This window comes from Periplaneta americana, chromosome 8 (assembly GCF_040183065.1).
Source record: "Periplaneta americana isolate PAMFEO1 chromosome 8, P.americana_PAMFEO1_priV1, whole genome shotgun sequence".
In the NCBI taxonomy this organism is placed as follows: domain Eukaryota; kingdom Metazoa; phylum Arthropoda; class Insecta; order Blattodea; family Blattidae; genus Periplaneta; species Periplaneta americana.
In genome coordinates, this window is record NC_091124.1 from 25,634,615 (window position 1) to 25,651,838 (window position 17,224).

The 17,224-nt window shown below is 34.3% G+C and overlaps 2 protein-coding genes across 2 annotated transcripts in view; both read right to left on the reverse strand.

Annotated features, from left to right (window-relative positions):
• Nucleotides 1-2,697, reverse strand: part of LOC138704597 (CDK5RAP1-like protein) — a 294,248-nt gene extending 291,551 nt beyond the window's left edge. The window contains exon 1 of the mRNA XM_069832666.1: nucleotides 2,226-2,697. Within this exon, the coding sequence (XP_069688767.1) occupies nucleotides 2,226-2,586 (361 nt within the window). The 5' untranslated portion in view covers nucleotides 2,587-2,697. The remainder of the gene's footprint in view (nucleotides 1-2,225) is intronic.
• Nucleotides 2,698-7,407: 4,710 nt separating this feature from the next.
• Nucleotides 7,408-17,224, reverse strand: part of timeout (circadian regulator timeout) — a 369,648-nt gene continuing 359,831 nt past the window's right edge. Inside the window, exons 28-29 of the mRNA XM_069832667.1 lie at nucleotides 10,100-10,840; nucleotides 7,408-7,515 (exon numbers count right to left, since the gene is read on the reverse strand). Coding sequence (XP_069688768.1) covers nucleotides 10,128-10,840 — 713 coding nt within the window. The 3' untranslated portion in view covers nucleotides 7,408-7,515; nucleotides 10,100-10,127. The remainder of the gene's footprint in view (nucleotides 7,516-10,099; nucleotides 10,841-17,224) is intronic.

Here is a 17,224-nt window from a genome sequence, read left to right on the forward strand (position 1 = left end):
GACAGAAGAAAAATAGAGACAGCTGAAATGAAGTTCTTGCGTTCTGTAGCGGGTTATACACTTTTAGACAAAAAACATACCGGTAATGAAGACATAAGAACACAATTAAATATATACAACGTAACTGACAGAATAAACCAAATAAGAACTAACTGGTTAGAACACATCGAAAGGATACCACATAATAGATTTCCACAGCAGACACTTCAATATCAACCTAAAGGCAAAAGGAAAGTAGGATGTCCAATTACAAGATGCAAAGATACAATCTCTTGATGTGGAAACAGGTCAAAGGCCTAATTCCATGAGGAAGAAGAAGTAAAGGAAAGTAAATTAATATCAAAATTGGAAATGTTAAAATAGAAGAAACTAATCACTTATCTTTCTTTTTTTTCTCTTTTACGGAGGGATCCAAAGGCTTGCTCTGCAGCCTGAGGCTTATTGTGCTTACCTTTCCTGTTCTGTGAATGACATTTGTTGCCAAACAGCCACACTCTTGTACAAATACAGCACGCTGCACTGTGAACTTAACCCAGGCTATGGTAATGATCATTTATTACCTCGAAAATACTTTAAAATAAAAGAAGAACTGCTTTATGCAAGAAAAGAATCATTTATAAAAGAATCAGAAATGTGGATCTAGCACAGAATGTTAAAAATCAGTGTCAAATATTGAAGTTTTAAAGGGGGTAAATGAAAACAGAACACTGAAGAAGAAATTACAGAAAAGAAAAATATAATTCACTGGTTATACATACAGACATAATACGTTTTTAGTTAATATCTAGAAGGGAAAGAAACTTCCAAGAAAGGAAGACTCAGAAGAAAATACATCATAGATATGCTCATAGAATGAAGAATTTAAAAGAACAGCACACGAAAGACAACATAGTTGAAGCAATATGTAATATATGTATCTATGCGAGGCAAATTACTGCCAAATAGGAATAAATATTCCATGCATTTGAAATTATTTCACGTATACGAAAAATAAATACAATGGTAAGCATACAAATAAACAAAATAAAAATAATTTTATCTATCTTTAGGGAGGGAAAGACTAACTGTAGTAACTTTCGAGGAATATAACTTTTGTTAACGTTGTACAAAATTTTGTCCAATATTCTTTTCAGAAGATTAACTCCATATTACGTAATTAGATGAAATTACTGGAGAAAAAAATGGGAATATAAGGATACAGTACATCAGCTATTCATAAATAAAAAAAAAAAAAAAAAAACCGTATGACTCAGATAAGAGAGAAGTTTTATATAATATTCTTACTGAATTTGGTATTCTCAAGAAACTAGTTCAATTAAATTAAAATGTGTCTCAGCGAAACATACAGCAAAATCTGTATAGCCCAGTTTCTGTCTGATGCTTTTCCAATTCACTGCAGGTTAAAGCAAGGAGATGCACTATCGCCTTTACTTTTTAACTTTGCTCTATAATATGCCATTTGGAAAGTCCAGGATAACAGCGAGGGTTTGGAATTGAATGGGTTACATCAGCTGCTTGTTTATGCGGATGACGTCAATATCTTAAGAGAAAATCCACAAACTATTAGGGAAAACATGGGAATTTACTTGAAACAAGTAAACAGATAGGTCTGAAAATAAATCCCGAAAGGACAAAGTATATGACTATGTCTCGTGACCAGAACATAGTACGATTTGCAAATATAAAAATTGGAAATTTATTCCTTGAAGAGGTGGAAAAATTCAAATATCTTGGAGAAACAGTAACAAATATAAATGACACTCGGGAGGAAATTAAACGCAGAATAAATATGGGAAATGCTTATTATTATTCGGGAGAAGCTTTTGTCATCCAATCTGCTCTCAAAAAAGCTTAAAGTTAGAATTTATAAAACAATTACAGTACCGATTGTTCTGTATGATTATGAAACTTGGATTGAGAGAGGAACAGAGATTAAAGGTGTTTGAGAATAATGTTAATCACTGTATACCGGTAAGTTACCGTGTTCAGTAGGACCCTACACATTTATCAACTTCGAAATCTATAGTTGTCAGGCTGAAAATTACACGTATTTATTTATATCCAAGGATTTTATTTCAGTTAAACGGTTGTAAATAAACAGAAATTGCAGCAAAAATGACATTAAATGTAGGCAATAATGTGTAAAAGGAGGCAATAGGCCTATTAGGATGAAGTCTAGATTATGTGAACACTTTATTTTGAGTTCTTACAATATTTATACTTACCTTTTCTACCTAAACCATTCAAAGCCAATTTCTGGACATAAGGAACAACTTCAACTTCTACTGTATTTACAGCAGAGTTCACAATAAAATCTTTTAATCCAGGTCCATTACTAACATCAGACTTAAATTTAAGTGTTCTATGATCACCAGAATCTGAACCAGAAGCAGAACTCTGAGATAGCACGTGTCCTTTATTTCCATCGTATGTTTTTCCATTAATATTATTGGAAATAGCACCGGGACTACGAACCTCTTCAGCTACAAACGACAGGTTCGCCGAGTTAGATAATATTCTGGGGTTATAACAACACTTTATTTGATGCCTCGTAGAACAAATAAACATTCTACCTAAATATGACATGATATTTGTCTTTTACAATAATAATTACAAAGAAAATTCTGTATACAGAAAATTCAAAACAACTTAACCACATCAATCGACCATGACACAACCAACCATGCCAGGTTTAACAGTCAATACTTCGAATTTCCCTCTCAATCCAACAGAATTTCCCTTCTTGAACCAAAATTTCCCTGTTTTGGATTTTTTTTAAAGAAATAGCTCAATTTGAGAATATCAAATCATTAAATCATTGTTTACTATAAAGAAAGTAAGAGAAATTACCCCGTAATAATCGTACTACCATTTCTTCCAGTACAGCGATGGATAGAAGCAGTGGCGCCAGCTGGGCCCTGCCCAAGCTCACCCAATAATTTGTCGTCTTGTCATTATTACTTACGACATTTATTTATTTTTAACTTATGCCTCAAATGTTTGGGCTCACCCAAGATTTTTCATAATTTGGCGCCACTGGGTAGAAGAGATGGCTAGTCAACGAGCTAAAATAAACCTTAGATCACAGGAGTACTTCAATGATCTATACTTGTTTTTTTTTTTGAAAGATGGGACATGACAGTTAAGCGGCCGAACTTGGAACTACAGTGCTATGTTGCCAATATGGACTACCACGCTGCCAGCTGATGGAAGGTATCAATTGACGTTAAGATGGCTGACGTTAAAACATTCATTGACAATTGACGCGACGGTAAGAAAACAATACAAAAATCGACAGAGAATCAAAGACGAAACGTACGAATGCTAACATTGTGTGCACAATAAATGTCGCCAAGAGAGCTATTAAGCACTTGCCATGTGAGAACGGTAAGTTTGGCAACTCAACCGTTGTTACCACAGCAACAGGCCTACCACGCTATATGACATTCAGTTGTTTTTCCGACCGCAACGCTCCTGTCATGTTCCATCTTTCAAAAAAACAAGTATAGGAATAAACTCTTCTCTAACTCATTGGCTACAGTATATGAAACACGTGTCTAAACAATGATGAAATACCGGTAACAAGAATTCGGGAATTCACCAATAAACTGTGCTGACACACGTAAATAACTCTCCTATCCCCTCCCCCTCACACAGTACCGGTAGCTTGTTTGCCTGTTGATCTGAAGTTGCACTTGGGCGTGGGTTCGATTCTCGCTCGAGCTGATTACCTGGTTGGATTTTTTCCGAGGTTTTCTCCAACCATGAGGCAAATGTCAGGTAATCTATGGCAAATCCACCTCACTAGCACCAATTTCATTGACGTTAAATACCTCAGTACTAGATACAGCGTCGTTGTTATTATTATTATTATTATTATTATTATTATTATTATTATTATTAAACGATCCTATATATTACCTTACTGCGAATGAAATGCAGCCCTAAGCCAGAGCGACTATATCAGAAGACGAAGCAGCTTCAATTTCAGAGGTGAAAAAGCTCTTGTGCTAAGAAGAAATCAGCAATGGTCTTGCATTTATAGCAGGATATTATGGTACTTTACGGAAAGCAATTACGAAGTTGGAGAAAAGAGATGAGACACTGGTGTCACCCAGGGCTTATAGATATTGTCAGTTACTGGAAGCACCGGGAGTAAAATGGTTGGCTCTTAATGAAAAGTATAAACGTGTGATGAGTGCTGATAGGAACCTAGAAAGACTTACATACATTTGTATTGTGACAGCGACGTGAGATTCGAACTCACGACCAGCGTCCCGCAAGAGAAAAGATCGCGCGGAGCACTTTGGGACGGCGCGCGGCGAGAGAGTGGAGAGGGAGTTTGCGCGCGCATCTTCTGCTTGCCTAGAGAGGCCGAGAAATCCGTCGAAGTGGAAGACTCGCGAATTCGAACTTTCGAGGCTACGTCGCTGTGGTTATAAATTACGGTCGCGAAGGAACGACAGCAGTTTTTCAGTTGATTAATCAGCCAGTCAGTGACTAAGCCAGAGCAAGCAAGCCAGTCTTGTGTACCGGAGTTCGACTCGAGTGTGCGTCCGCAACTGTTGTCAGCATCCGAGGACCTGAGTTCGAGTGCAGTGGACCGCAGTTGGAGGGACCTGAGTTCGAGTACAGTGGACTGTCTCTGAAGGTCTGTGGTTCGAGATACTGTGAACTCTAGTGACTGAGCTAGAAGAACTGTGAATTGAGAACTGATGGTTCTGATTTGTAAATAGTGCTTTGTAAATATTAGTTAAGATTAACAGTTCATTGTTGTTCGTAATAGTCCAAGTAAATTGTCAGTGTCGTCAGTGGAGTGCTATAACGAATACGGTGTTGAGTGAAAATCCAATTGTTGACGAGAGCGTTTAAGGCGAATTGTAGAAAGGAATTATTGTTGTGACGAATAAATTACATTGTTGTTACTAATAAAATTTACAGTATGTTATGAAAGGCGAACTTTCTATTGTTACTGGTACTGATAATGAGTCCATCCACATGCGGCTGATTAAGAACTTGAAAAAAAAAAAGACATCTTGTGGCATTAACCAAGAATATTAACAGTAGGGGCGGGTTCGCACAACACCGAATTGGTCATTTTACTGAATCAATTATTTTACCATACACCACAGCAGCAATACATTTTATACTGGTATGTGAATGTTCTTATGAAACAGCTCTAAACCACGCACTGGTACGGTAAAATCAGCGAATCAGTCACTGACGACATCCAGTTTTGTCATTGCAAATCGAAAGAGGAGATTTGGTAAAAAAAGATTAGATTACCAGTGTTGCATGTGTTATAAGTTGTATGTTCACATGAACAAAGCAACCTGGGCTACTGTCCAGTTGATAAAGCTCATTTTCACACACTTGTGTTATTGCTACAGTCACGTGCGTAATACTTAATAATGGATGAAATAAACACGGAATTGTTGAAAACTCTAGTAGAAATAATAATAAAATAAACTGAAAAGAACTAATCCTATGCAGATGGCCAATAACATTTCTCATTCTTGGATACACTCTTTTAACACTTGTATAATCATTGAATAAGTAAATAACTGCTTTACTGTGTTAAAGCCTAGATTAAACTTTGGAGAATGATGCACACCACGTAGAAACTAGTCAGTAAGGTAATTTACCATATATTAACACAGTAAAGCAGTTATTACCTATTCAATGATAAAATTTTCTTCAGGACTAATATTTCTTCTCATAGTTTTGTTTTGTCAAATCTTCTTCCACTATTCTTAACAGGTAATCAAAAGTAGACATCGACATTCGAAAATAATTTTAAAATGTCATTTCATTTCTCAATTGGCACATGAGTGTGTGATAGGATCCCCTACGATGCTTCTATCTCACAATAAGATGTAGTCAGTATCTCCTATTGATACTATGACAAAGACAATACCAGTACATAAGGTGAAACGTATTCACGTCCATCTTCTAAGCTGGCGAATACGTCACAATATGGTATAAAAGCTGAGACGTGTGAACACTAGCTACAGTTTGTACCAATTCGGTGAAATAGCCGATACAGTTAAAATACTGTATTGTGTGAATTTATTTATTTTATTGGGTTATTTCACGATGCTGTATCAAGATCTCAGGTTATTTAGCGTCTGAATGAAATGAAGGTGATAATGCCGGTGAAATGAATCCGGGATCCAGCACTGAAAGTTATAGCATTTACTCGTATTGGGTTGAGGGAAAACTCTGGAAAAAACCTCAACCAGGTAACTTGCCTCAACTGGGATTCGAACCCGGGCCACCTGGTTTTGCGGCCAGATGCGCTGACTGTTACTTACTCCACAGGTGTGGGCCTGTACTGTGTGAATGTGCCCTAAGTACTAAAGTGTGTGATACAAAGGTGTATTGGTATTAAGTGTCACCTATATTAAATTACTACTTTAATGATTTTACAGTCTAATTTCGTAATTTTTAAGAGCCATATTCATAAACATTCTTAGTGCGGGCTTCCGGTGGATGATCACCGAACTAATGTTTTTCGTATTCATAAACCAGTGTTAGCGATAATTTATGATATGAATCCCGTACAAGTAACCAGTCGATAGCCGGGGCTAGTTTAGCATGTTCGTAGCGCGGGCTAGTGAAATGTCTATGAATAGCACCCTAAATGTCTGCTTATTTCCTGAATTTTAAGTATCACTTGCTCAGCAGCAGCATCTATTGCCCAGGCACTTCTAGCACTTCTCAGTATAATTTAGCATCCGAATCCTGAAGATCTGATGCCAAAGCTGGACATTTTAGTAGATGTTCTTGATTCATCAAAGAGTCTTCTAGGTTACACAGGATGCATTTTGGTGAAAATTTGCTCATCTGTTTTAACCAAAATAAATGTCTAAACTTCTGGGTTCTAGTAATGATACTGTATTTCAACTGTGAGTTGTAAAGAATCAGTCTTTGCGGCATTCTACTTGCTATTTGTAACACACACACACATTTTTATAGTTTTTAAGAAGCTCTCGTTGCTTTTGGGGAACTATAGTGTAATTTTTTCTTAAAAATTCTGCTTTTACATTTATGGAAATATTACAATATCATAGATGTATTATATTATATGATAGGACAGAGTAGCATAACAGTTAAGGCATTGTGCTGCATGCTGGAAGGTTTTGGATTTGATCCCCGATAGGATTATGGATTTTATTAATTTTCTAATCCATTTGGCTGCACTGTGCCAGCAGTTTACTCAGCCTCTAACAAAAATGAGTGCCAGGAGTATTTCCTTGAGGGGAAATTCGGCTAGCATGTAGGACTCACATTCTTACTGCTACTTAGCCGATTGTCTCATGAGATGGCAGTCTTAACATCCTGCTTGGCTTTATTATTATATTATAGGCTTAATACTTCTGATTGTGAATGAATGATTAAGGCATGATTTTTTTTAAATATTTATTTGAAACTATTTAAAAACATTTAACATTACAGGAAAAGAGGAGTTGCTTCATAAATTTTTATTCAGAATTCCGTTGTAAACTGCTCCACCTGGAATAAAAATAAACACTTCTTTAATTTACGTGCATTTAAGAATATTTACAGTGAAGTGAAATATGAATTTTCTTTGAAACTTTGTACCGATATCATGTGCATAAAAAAATAACCTTTATGGAAAGTTTCATCTTATTTGGCCCAAAATTACATGCATCTTTAACATTTTTGTAAATTTAAATTTTATTTTAAAAAGTCACCACTTCTTCTACAAATATCAAAATTTTTGCCTGAAATTTGCTCCAAATACCTTTGGATGAATCTGATTAAGGTAAGAAATGTTTTTGCAAGATCGTGTTTTTTGCTCTAATTACAGCTACTGTTGAAAGTTAGAATTCTCACACAGAAACTTGTTGCTAGGGAAACCATTCTTCATAACATAAAACTATACTGAAATAGACCCATTACAGTGCACTTATTGTTACTTAGTTACTGGTACCATTACATTGCAGTTTTGCGAAGGATTTGGAATAATATTGCTCTAAATTTTCAATGCAAAATACCGATATATTATATTTGCAAATTTAAAAACATGATCGTGCAAAAAATGTTGTACAATACACGTTTGCAGAGCAAGTTTTTCAAACTTTTCCTCGATTTTGTAAAAAGCACTTCCCAACTTTGTATCGTAATATACTGTACTATTTCTGCATGAGTAATAAAATTGTATTCTGCACGTGTATCTGGTGCCACCTTTCCTACTGTCCTCCCTCATTCCACTGAATCATCTCTTTCCTGCTTGCAAGAGACATAGACATCAGAACTGAACAGTAGGTAACTATAAACTCTTACGTTTCCTCATAGATAGACAACTATACTGGAGATCACACATTAGGTATGTATGCATTAAGTTATCTTCTGTAACCTATTTATTAAAAAATTGATGAACATTGTTAGTTTTGAATATGTCCGAAGTGCATATTTTTCTTTTTTTTTCAAAGTGTATTCAGATATGGACTTATTTTGTGGGAAAATTCTAGTGATATTACAGATATTTTATTAATTCAAAAGAAGGTTATTAGAATACTGACAGCTTAACTAGTACAACACACTGTAGACCCCTGTTCATATAGACAGGTATTCAGACCGTCATAAATCTGTACATATATGATGTTCTAGTGTTTATGAAAGAACATTTGCAGGATTTTAACATGAGAGAGAAGTGAGATACGCAATCATACAACGAGAAATAGGCAATTATTAGATTATCCATTTCGTAGACTTAGTGTGACAAAAAAATGTTATAAGTTGATTGGAATCAAATTGTTTAATAACCTCCCTATAAACATTCAGCTTCTTCCTGTTGAAAGTTTTTTTTTTGTTTTTGGTAACTCTATAGCATCTATTAGATGCTTTATGGTTGTGCCAACAGATGGAGTTACTTGTCAACAATGTGACGCTAAAACATGTGTTCAGGTTGCTGCCCAGCGACAGTCCTGATGTATTTTTATATTTGTGATGACTGGTTAATTAATATTAACCTGGTACACCCACAATCACACTCACATTCATACAAATTTCCAAACTCTAGACACCCAGAGAATTCTTCTTCTTCTTCAAGAAAAATTCACCGAGAGCCGAGCCCGGGACCTCCTGATCTGGAAGCCAGCATGCTGACCAACAGACCACGGAGGCAGTCGTTGAAAGTTATAAAACAAAATTGTATAGTTAGTTAATTAAAAACCCACTTTACTCAATCAATGAGTTCTTTGAAATTGACATACATTTTTAAATAATGTAGTTTTAAATGTTATGGCTGTTGCTTCTTAATGTTCTTTTAGTAGTGAGATTTTGAATGAAACTTAGTGGTGAATCAATTAATATTTAAATTTAAATGTAATAATGAACAGAGCAAATTGCACTATTTTATGTGCATACTTCTGTTGTAGTTTTCTTAATTAATTATTAAACATATGACAATTAGTACTTGAAACTATCTTTTATCTAGTAAATATAGTTTTTTTAATTGGGTTATTTTACGACGCTGTATCAACATTTAGGTTATTTAGCGTCTGAATGAAATGAAGGTGATAATGCCGGTGAAATGAGTCCGAGGTCCAGCACCGAAAGTTACCCAGCATTTGCTCATATTGGGTTGAGAGAAAACCCCGGAAAAAACCTCAACCAGGTAACTTGTAACTTGGGATTCGAACCCGGGCCACCTGGTTTCGCGGCCAGCCGCACTGACCATTACTCCACAGGTGTGGACTTAGTAAATATAGTACTTTTATCTTATATTATATAATTTGTAAATATCTATATTATTTTAATAATTAAATTTTTATGTTTTGTATATCCAAGATTGTAACACTGACAATGTCTATAGTGAAGTTCTTCATTCAATGACAATAAAAATTATTATTATTATTATTATTATTATTATTATTATTATTATTATAAAACATTTCTGTCCCATACACATTAAAATAAAAGTGTGCTATGATTAAAACAACTTGAGAAACACCGTGTTAAGGTATGTGTTATTAAAATATGAATAAAACACTGAAGAAATGCAATTAAATTGCACTAATGATAATCCCGCACTGTTTCTCCAATATTATCGTAATAAAGTAATACTTACTTCAACATAATATACCATTCTGCTCCTATCAGTCATCTTCATCATCACTCATGATAATTCTGCGTCTTTTAGTCATTTCAGTTGGCTCTTCTGCATCATCATCTAAAAGCCTCTTCTTCATGCTATCAGTATCAGGGTCATCAGTAAGTGATGCTGCAAATGTTGTATTGTCTTCATTATCAGAATCGGAGTCATTTAGAACCCTCTTTAATTTGTTTTTCGTCTTTTGTGAAGTGAATTTATCATCTTCATTTTCGGAATCAGAATCCAAAGCAATTTTTCTGGATTTGTGTGTGTTTGCACCACTAGAATGACCATATTTTTCACTTGTATCCTTGTTTGAATGTCTGTTTCTTTGAATAAGTGAACTCAGACTTATTTCTTCTGTTTCGGAATCAGAATCAACAGCATTTCTCAATTTGGTCTTACTGTTTCCACTGGTAATATCCATGGTACTTACTTCTGAATATAAGTTTTCATCCGTGTGATGTGATATGTTGTCAGTTTCCGAATCTGTATCCATCATCGAGTTTCTCATTATTCTCTTTGAAGACTTGTTACTGTTTGCAGCTTTCTTTTTAGGTTTCTCTGTTTTATGTTTTTTCTTTTCCTTTGTGCGCATTTCAGATTCTTGTGCTTCCTCCTTTTCTTTGGAATGTGTATCATTTGTTGTGCTGACATTGGCATTCTCACCAATTTCAATGTCTTGAAGCTCTTCTGCAGTCATATTTGTTTCGTCATCTACAAAGCAAAAAATAAAGGCAATTACTAAAGGTCGAAGAGAGAAATTCATACTAGTATAATCATAAAGCTGAAAAATTAAATAAATCTGTGCGATATAAAAAGTACATTAAAATGTCAAAGAAAATTAATAATTATTCTAGTTTTAGGTGTTTAGGAAAATATTTGGGGCTAAGCGGGATGAAGTTACAGGAGAATGGAGAAAGTTACACAACACAGAACTGCACGCATTGTATTCTTCACCTGACATAATTAGGAACATTAAATCCAGACGTTTGAGATGGGCAGGGCATGTAGCACGTATGGGCGAATCTAGAAATGCATATAGAGTGTTAGTTGGGAGACCAGAGGGAAAAAGACCTTTAGGAAGGCCGAGACGTAGATGGGAGGATAATATTAAAATGGATTTGAGGGAGGTGGGGTATGATGATAGAGACTGGATTAATCTTGCACAGGATAGGGACCGCTGGCGGGCTTATGTGAGGGCGGCAATGAACCTTCGGGTTCCTTAAAAGCCATTTGTAAGTAAGTAAGTATTCTAGTTTTATAAAATGATAACAGTAATAATAATAATAATAATAATAATAATAATAATAATAATAATTATTGATTAAATGGCGATCTTACTCGTGTTAATTATGTAAGAATGTATGGCTTACAGCTGTTTCGGTGTTACTTGACACCATCCTCAGAGCCTACTAGATGTCGGCGTTATCTCAACTTCGTTGCCTGTTGTGTGTGTGCGTTCGTGTGATGAAGAGTTGTGTCAAATAGGGTGTGTTTTGGTGTGTCTGTATATTTCATATTGGTCTAGTGTGTTGAGTTTTTGGTTTTTGGGTTGTATGTGTAGGATTTCCATGTCTGTATTTATGTTATTGTATGTGTATTTAGCATTAGTTATGTGTTCGGCATATGTAGATGTATTGTGTCGCCTGGTTATTGCTTTAATGTGTTCTTTGTATCGAGTTTGGAATGATCTGCCTGTCTGTCCAATGTAGAAACTGTCGCAACTATTGCATGTGAGTTTGTATACGCCTGTGTGGTTGTATTTATTTGTTTGTGTTGTTTGTGTGTTGAGATGTCTTTGTAGTGTGTTTTCTGTTCTGTATGCTATGTTGTATTTCTGTTTTCTGAATGAGGATGCGATCTTGTGTGTGTTTTTGTTTTCGTGTGTTTCGCTGTAAGCCGCACATGCTTACATAATTAACACGAGTAAGATCGCCATTTAATCAATTATTTATATTCAAGTGTTAAAAGTAGAGTACGAAAGATTCAACATGGAACAATAATAATAATAATAATAATAATAATAATAATAATAATAATAATAACAACAACAACAACAATAATAATCATCATCCATCTATCTAAAACTGGTTTAACAATGTGTACACATCTTCCAGTGCCCAATATTACGCTATAGTTTTTGAAAATTAATTTTAAATATTCTCTCCAATCTTCTACGTTAACCTTCCTGTTCTTCCTCAATCTTCTTTCCCTCATTGTTGTTTTGATTCCATGAATCCATGCAGTATTAAGTCTCTCTCTCTCTTCAACCTCTCGGGCAGCAACCAATCCAACATATTTTTTTCTTCTTATTATTATTACTATTATTATTTTATGGGATGAAGTTACAGGAGAATGGAGAAAGTTACACAACACAGAACTGCACGCATTGTATTCTTCACCTGACATAATTAGGAACATTAAATCCAGACGTCTGAGATGGGCAGGGCATGTAGCATGTATGGGCGAATCCAGAAATGCATATAGAGTATTAGTTAGGAGGCCAGAGGGAAAAAGACCTTTAGGGAGGCCGAGACGTAGATGGGAAGATAATATTAAAATGGGTTTGAGGGAGGTGGCATATGATGATAGAGTATGGATTAATTTTGCTCAGGATAGGGACCAATGGCGGGCTTATGTGAGGAAGGCAATGAACCTCTGGGTTCCTTAAAAGCCAGTAAGTAAGTAATTAAGTAAGTAAGTAAGTATTATTATTTTATATTTATAGCATTATTATTAAAAGACATAATAATAATAATAATAATAATAATAATAATAATAATAATAATAATATTAATAGTTTTATTTTCCCTGGCAGAGTTAAGGCCATCAGGCCTTCTCTTCCACTCAACCAGGATCAAATCACATATAGAAAAATACATACCGGTATACAAATATTAACTTAAAAATAATAATAAACATAATTAAGTAAAAAATAGAGATTGAATACATATACACAATCAGTATTAACTTTAAAATAACGATAATAAAAAATATATACAATAAAAAAAAGAAAAGAGACTGAATACATAATCACAAACAGGAAATACATTCCAGTATACAGTATTAACTAAAACATAAAAAATTAATACATACAACTAAAGGAATAGTAGAATTAGTATGATCAGCACAGCACGTGTTACATTGAGACAATGACAATTACCTAGATATGTGTTAATGGAAAAATAAAGTAATGACTGTAAAATAATAATAATAATAATAATAATAATAATAATAATAATAATAAATAAAAATTATACCTAAAAACTAATTCTGTACATTTAAAATATTTCTAAACAACCTAATTTTAAACAACTGAGGACTAAGACTACCCCTGATTTCCACCGGCAGCGAATTCCATGAGCGGGCCATGGCTATTGAGAAAGAACTTGAGTACAGAGATGTCTGATGACGTGGTATTGATAGCAACAGATTGTGCTGTGAACGTGTATTACGATTATGATGTGAAACTAGGAGAGTAAACCGAGAGGCAAGGTAATTGGGTGTGGAATCATGTATAATTCGATATAGCAGGCAAAGAGAATGTACTAAACGTTGATCTTGCAAGCGGAGCCAGGAGAGTCGTAGAAAATATTCCGATATATGATCATGTCGGCAGATATTGAAAATAAATCGGACGCAGATAATAATAATAATAATAATAATAATAATAATAATAATAATAATACCGGTAAGTGGATACAACATGTCAACAGAATGCCTCTCACAACAGATATCCTAGATTACTAAACAATTACCCTATGGGTACAAGAAACCCTGGAAGACCACTGAAGAAACTTCTCGATTTCTAATATGAGACCGGAACGGGCCAATCTGTGGCCCAACTCCTTGGAAGCTACATGGTGATGATGATATTTGGGGGACATTTATAAAGTATGTCCTCCATTTTACATATTACAGGATATTAAAGACAAATACAGAAAAGTTTCACCTTCCTTTTTCTTCTTTTTTTCTATATTTTACAACTAATAATAATAAATTATTACTAGAAACTACATTTCGTCATGATTAGACCTACTATCTTATTCTGTCATAATTAAATAGAAAATCTACGTACGATGAGTTTTCAAGTTGTTTGCTTGGTTTCAAAAACTAATCCAGTCTTGAAGAGAAAGAAATACATGTGAAAATATTTTCCATTCCTTCACAACTTTCAGTGATTTCTTGACTACAAAACATCACATTTTGTAAATCTTAACATTTTCTTCACATTTAAAAACACTGCACCTGTTTTGATACATTATGGTATCAAAAATTAATTTAACATTTTTTTTTATTTACCTCTATAAAGTGTTTCTAAAGAAACGTTGAAGAATGAAAAATCTGTTTCTAAGGAAACATTCTTGATTATTAAAAACGAAGCATATCAGACAGTTCTTGACTCAAACCTTAAAACTCAGCATTATTTTTATGCAATACATCATACAGAAGAGAAATATATTACAAATTCTTCTGGTGAAAGTAGCAAATATCCACATAATGAAAATAAGATTCTAGACTGCCAGTGCTAATTTAAATTCACAACTTTTCTATTTGTTCCGTATGTTTCTTCTTAGTTTTCTCTTAGTGAAAAGAACTGACTGCACTCTTCTTGGTGTATTAAGAAAGAAATCAAGACAGGTTTTTAATGAGGTGCAACATATTAAATCGTTCACTATTAATTAATGTTGAACATAAAATTTATTTTGGAAATGAACACCTACTGAAAATATCACTGAAAATAATGACGATGATGTTGTCTAGTAGGTCCGGTTCCAGTTAATAAGTAGTATGAATTTTACGCACAATGTTGCGCATTTCTCAGGGATAAAGATGGCTTGTTTGCCATGCCTTATTTAATGCAGCAACCAGATGCAACAGCTTGGATATGGCTGAAGGGCTTGTATGTCTGTTATGTCCTGACTGAATCAACAGAGGCCAAACTTAAAGACAGCCAGATGGGAAAAGATACATTGGGAGTTGCTGAAAGCTTTCAAGAAGAAAGGAGACTTGGGAAAGGTGACATATTTTATTGTAATACATGCTAATAATGTTATTAATTTAACTTTGTTTATAATCAATCTAATAGATAATTTCACCTTAAAAATGGAGGAACATAGTTAAGTATAACGTAAGAGTTGTACTACGAAAGTAGGTCTACATCTATAAAAATTTGCTTTGAATTTAGAAAATACTGATTCCTCAATTCGTACACTGAGAAAGAACAACATATTTAATTTATTGATTCCGCGAAACATCTGGATTGCATTTAAAAAGGAGTGATAATTTAATCTGCAGAATACTTGATTTACATTCATAATATTTTATATTTCAATCTGTGAAAGTATTAATTATTACAATTATATTATGTTTCTTATTTATATCTATGCACGTTCATAAATATCTAGTACAGTTTGTCAGTCTTGGCAGCCTTTTAATAAAGGAATTTTAAAGAATAAGAATAATATATTTTGTATGTATGTATGTATGTATGTATGTATGTATCAGTAGCGGCCAGTGATCGAAATCCTCGGTGAGGCCAGATGCAACTAGTTTAAGTGCCACCGATAGAAAATGTTTACGCGTATTTATGATATTAATTATGATTGTTATTATATTATTACTAGTAATGAAAAATAATAATTTCACTCACCAAATAAGCTGTTATGCTGCGAGTTTCAGTTATTGTTTCAATGTGATGAAGCAACCCATATTATGTGTTGAAATTTCCCTTTCTTTCTTTTCTTTTTATTTTTTTCCTTTGACAGCAACAAACAAGGCCAACAGAGAAGTTTATTTTGCACCACATTACCACTTAACCATTTATGTTGCTCATACCAGGATGCAAATAGAAACTCGCGTTTTAAGATCTTTCAGAAAAATTGTCAGCGATGTCATAGGTATCTTGGTCGGCTCTCTCTTTATTTAAAACTTCCTTTCTTTCAATATTGTATGTATTATTTCTTCTCGAAAAAGGACACTCTAACAATGAATTAACTACACTAGCATTATTTCTGGCATTTGTTTCTGTTTATATTTTCCCGAAATATATAACAACATTGGTCCAGATCCACTACACAAAGTACAATAGTACAACAACCTCACTTAAGTCATAAACTAAGACATAAGAGGAGAGAATAGTGTGGGTCTCTGCCTGCCAAAGAGCTGGAACGTTTGTTATTTATGGCCTATTTAGGAAGACAAGTCACCCTATTCCCACCCCACTCTACCCTTGAGGCCGGCCCATGGTTGGGAGGAGTGAAACCTGACCAGGCCAGACGAATTGTGCCTCAGTTGCAACGTTTTAAGCGCAATCTCAAAAGCCCGTGAAGACACACGAAAATTCAGAAGCAGACCCGGCACGAGCGATGCTGGCCTCATGAACAAATTTTACTGCAAAACAGATCTATATACATCACAAGTCAGACCCGGCACGAGAGATCCTGGCCTCAGGAACAAATTTTACTGCAAAACAGGTCTATCTCCATCACAAAGTTTTCAAATGCTTCTACAGCGATATATGCTTCATTCAAATAACTAGTATATTACATAAAAACAAAATTTGATTTCAGTTAAGCCAAGTGACTGAGGCCCAGCCTCACTTGCCTCAGTCAATCAGCTGCCACTGGTATGTATGTATGTATGTATGTATGTATGTATGTATGTATGTATGTATGTATGTATGTATGTATGTATGCATGCATGCATGCATGCATGCATGTGTGTGTGTGTGTGTGTGTGTGTATGTATGTATGTATGTATGTATGTATGTATGTATGTATGTATGTATGTATTTATTTATTCACACTGCAAATGGGTAAATACCCAGTGGCAGTGGTAAATAATTACACTCAATAATGGCAATTAATAATAAATTGACAATCAGTAATAAATACAATTAATAATAATACTATTACTGCTACTACTAACAACAACAATAAAATAATAATATTATTATAATATTAACAAGGAGCATCCTAAATTAAATGAAGCACGATCACTTAAAATAACATTTAAAGTAAATCTAATTTTATCTTCTAAGTTCGAACTTACCAATAAACATCTGAATAGAGGAGACAGCAGAGTATTACCAAGTTG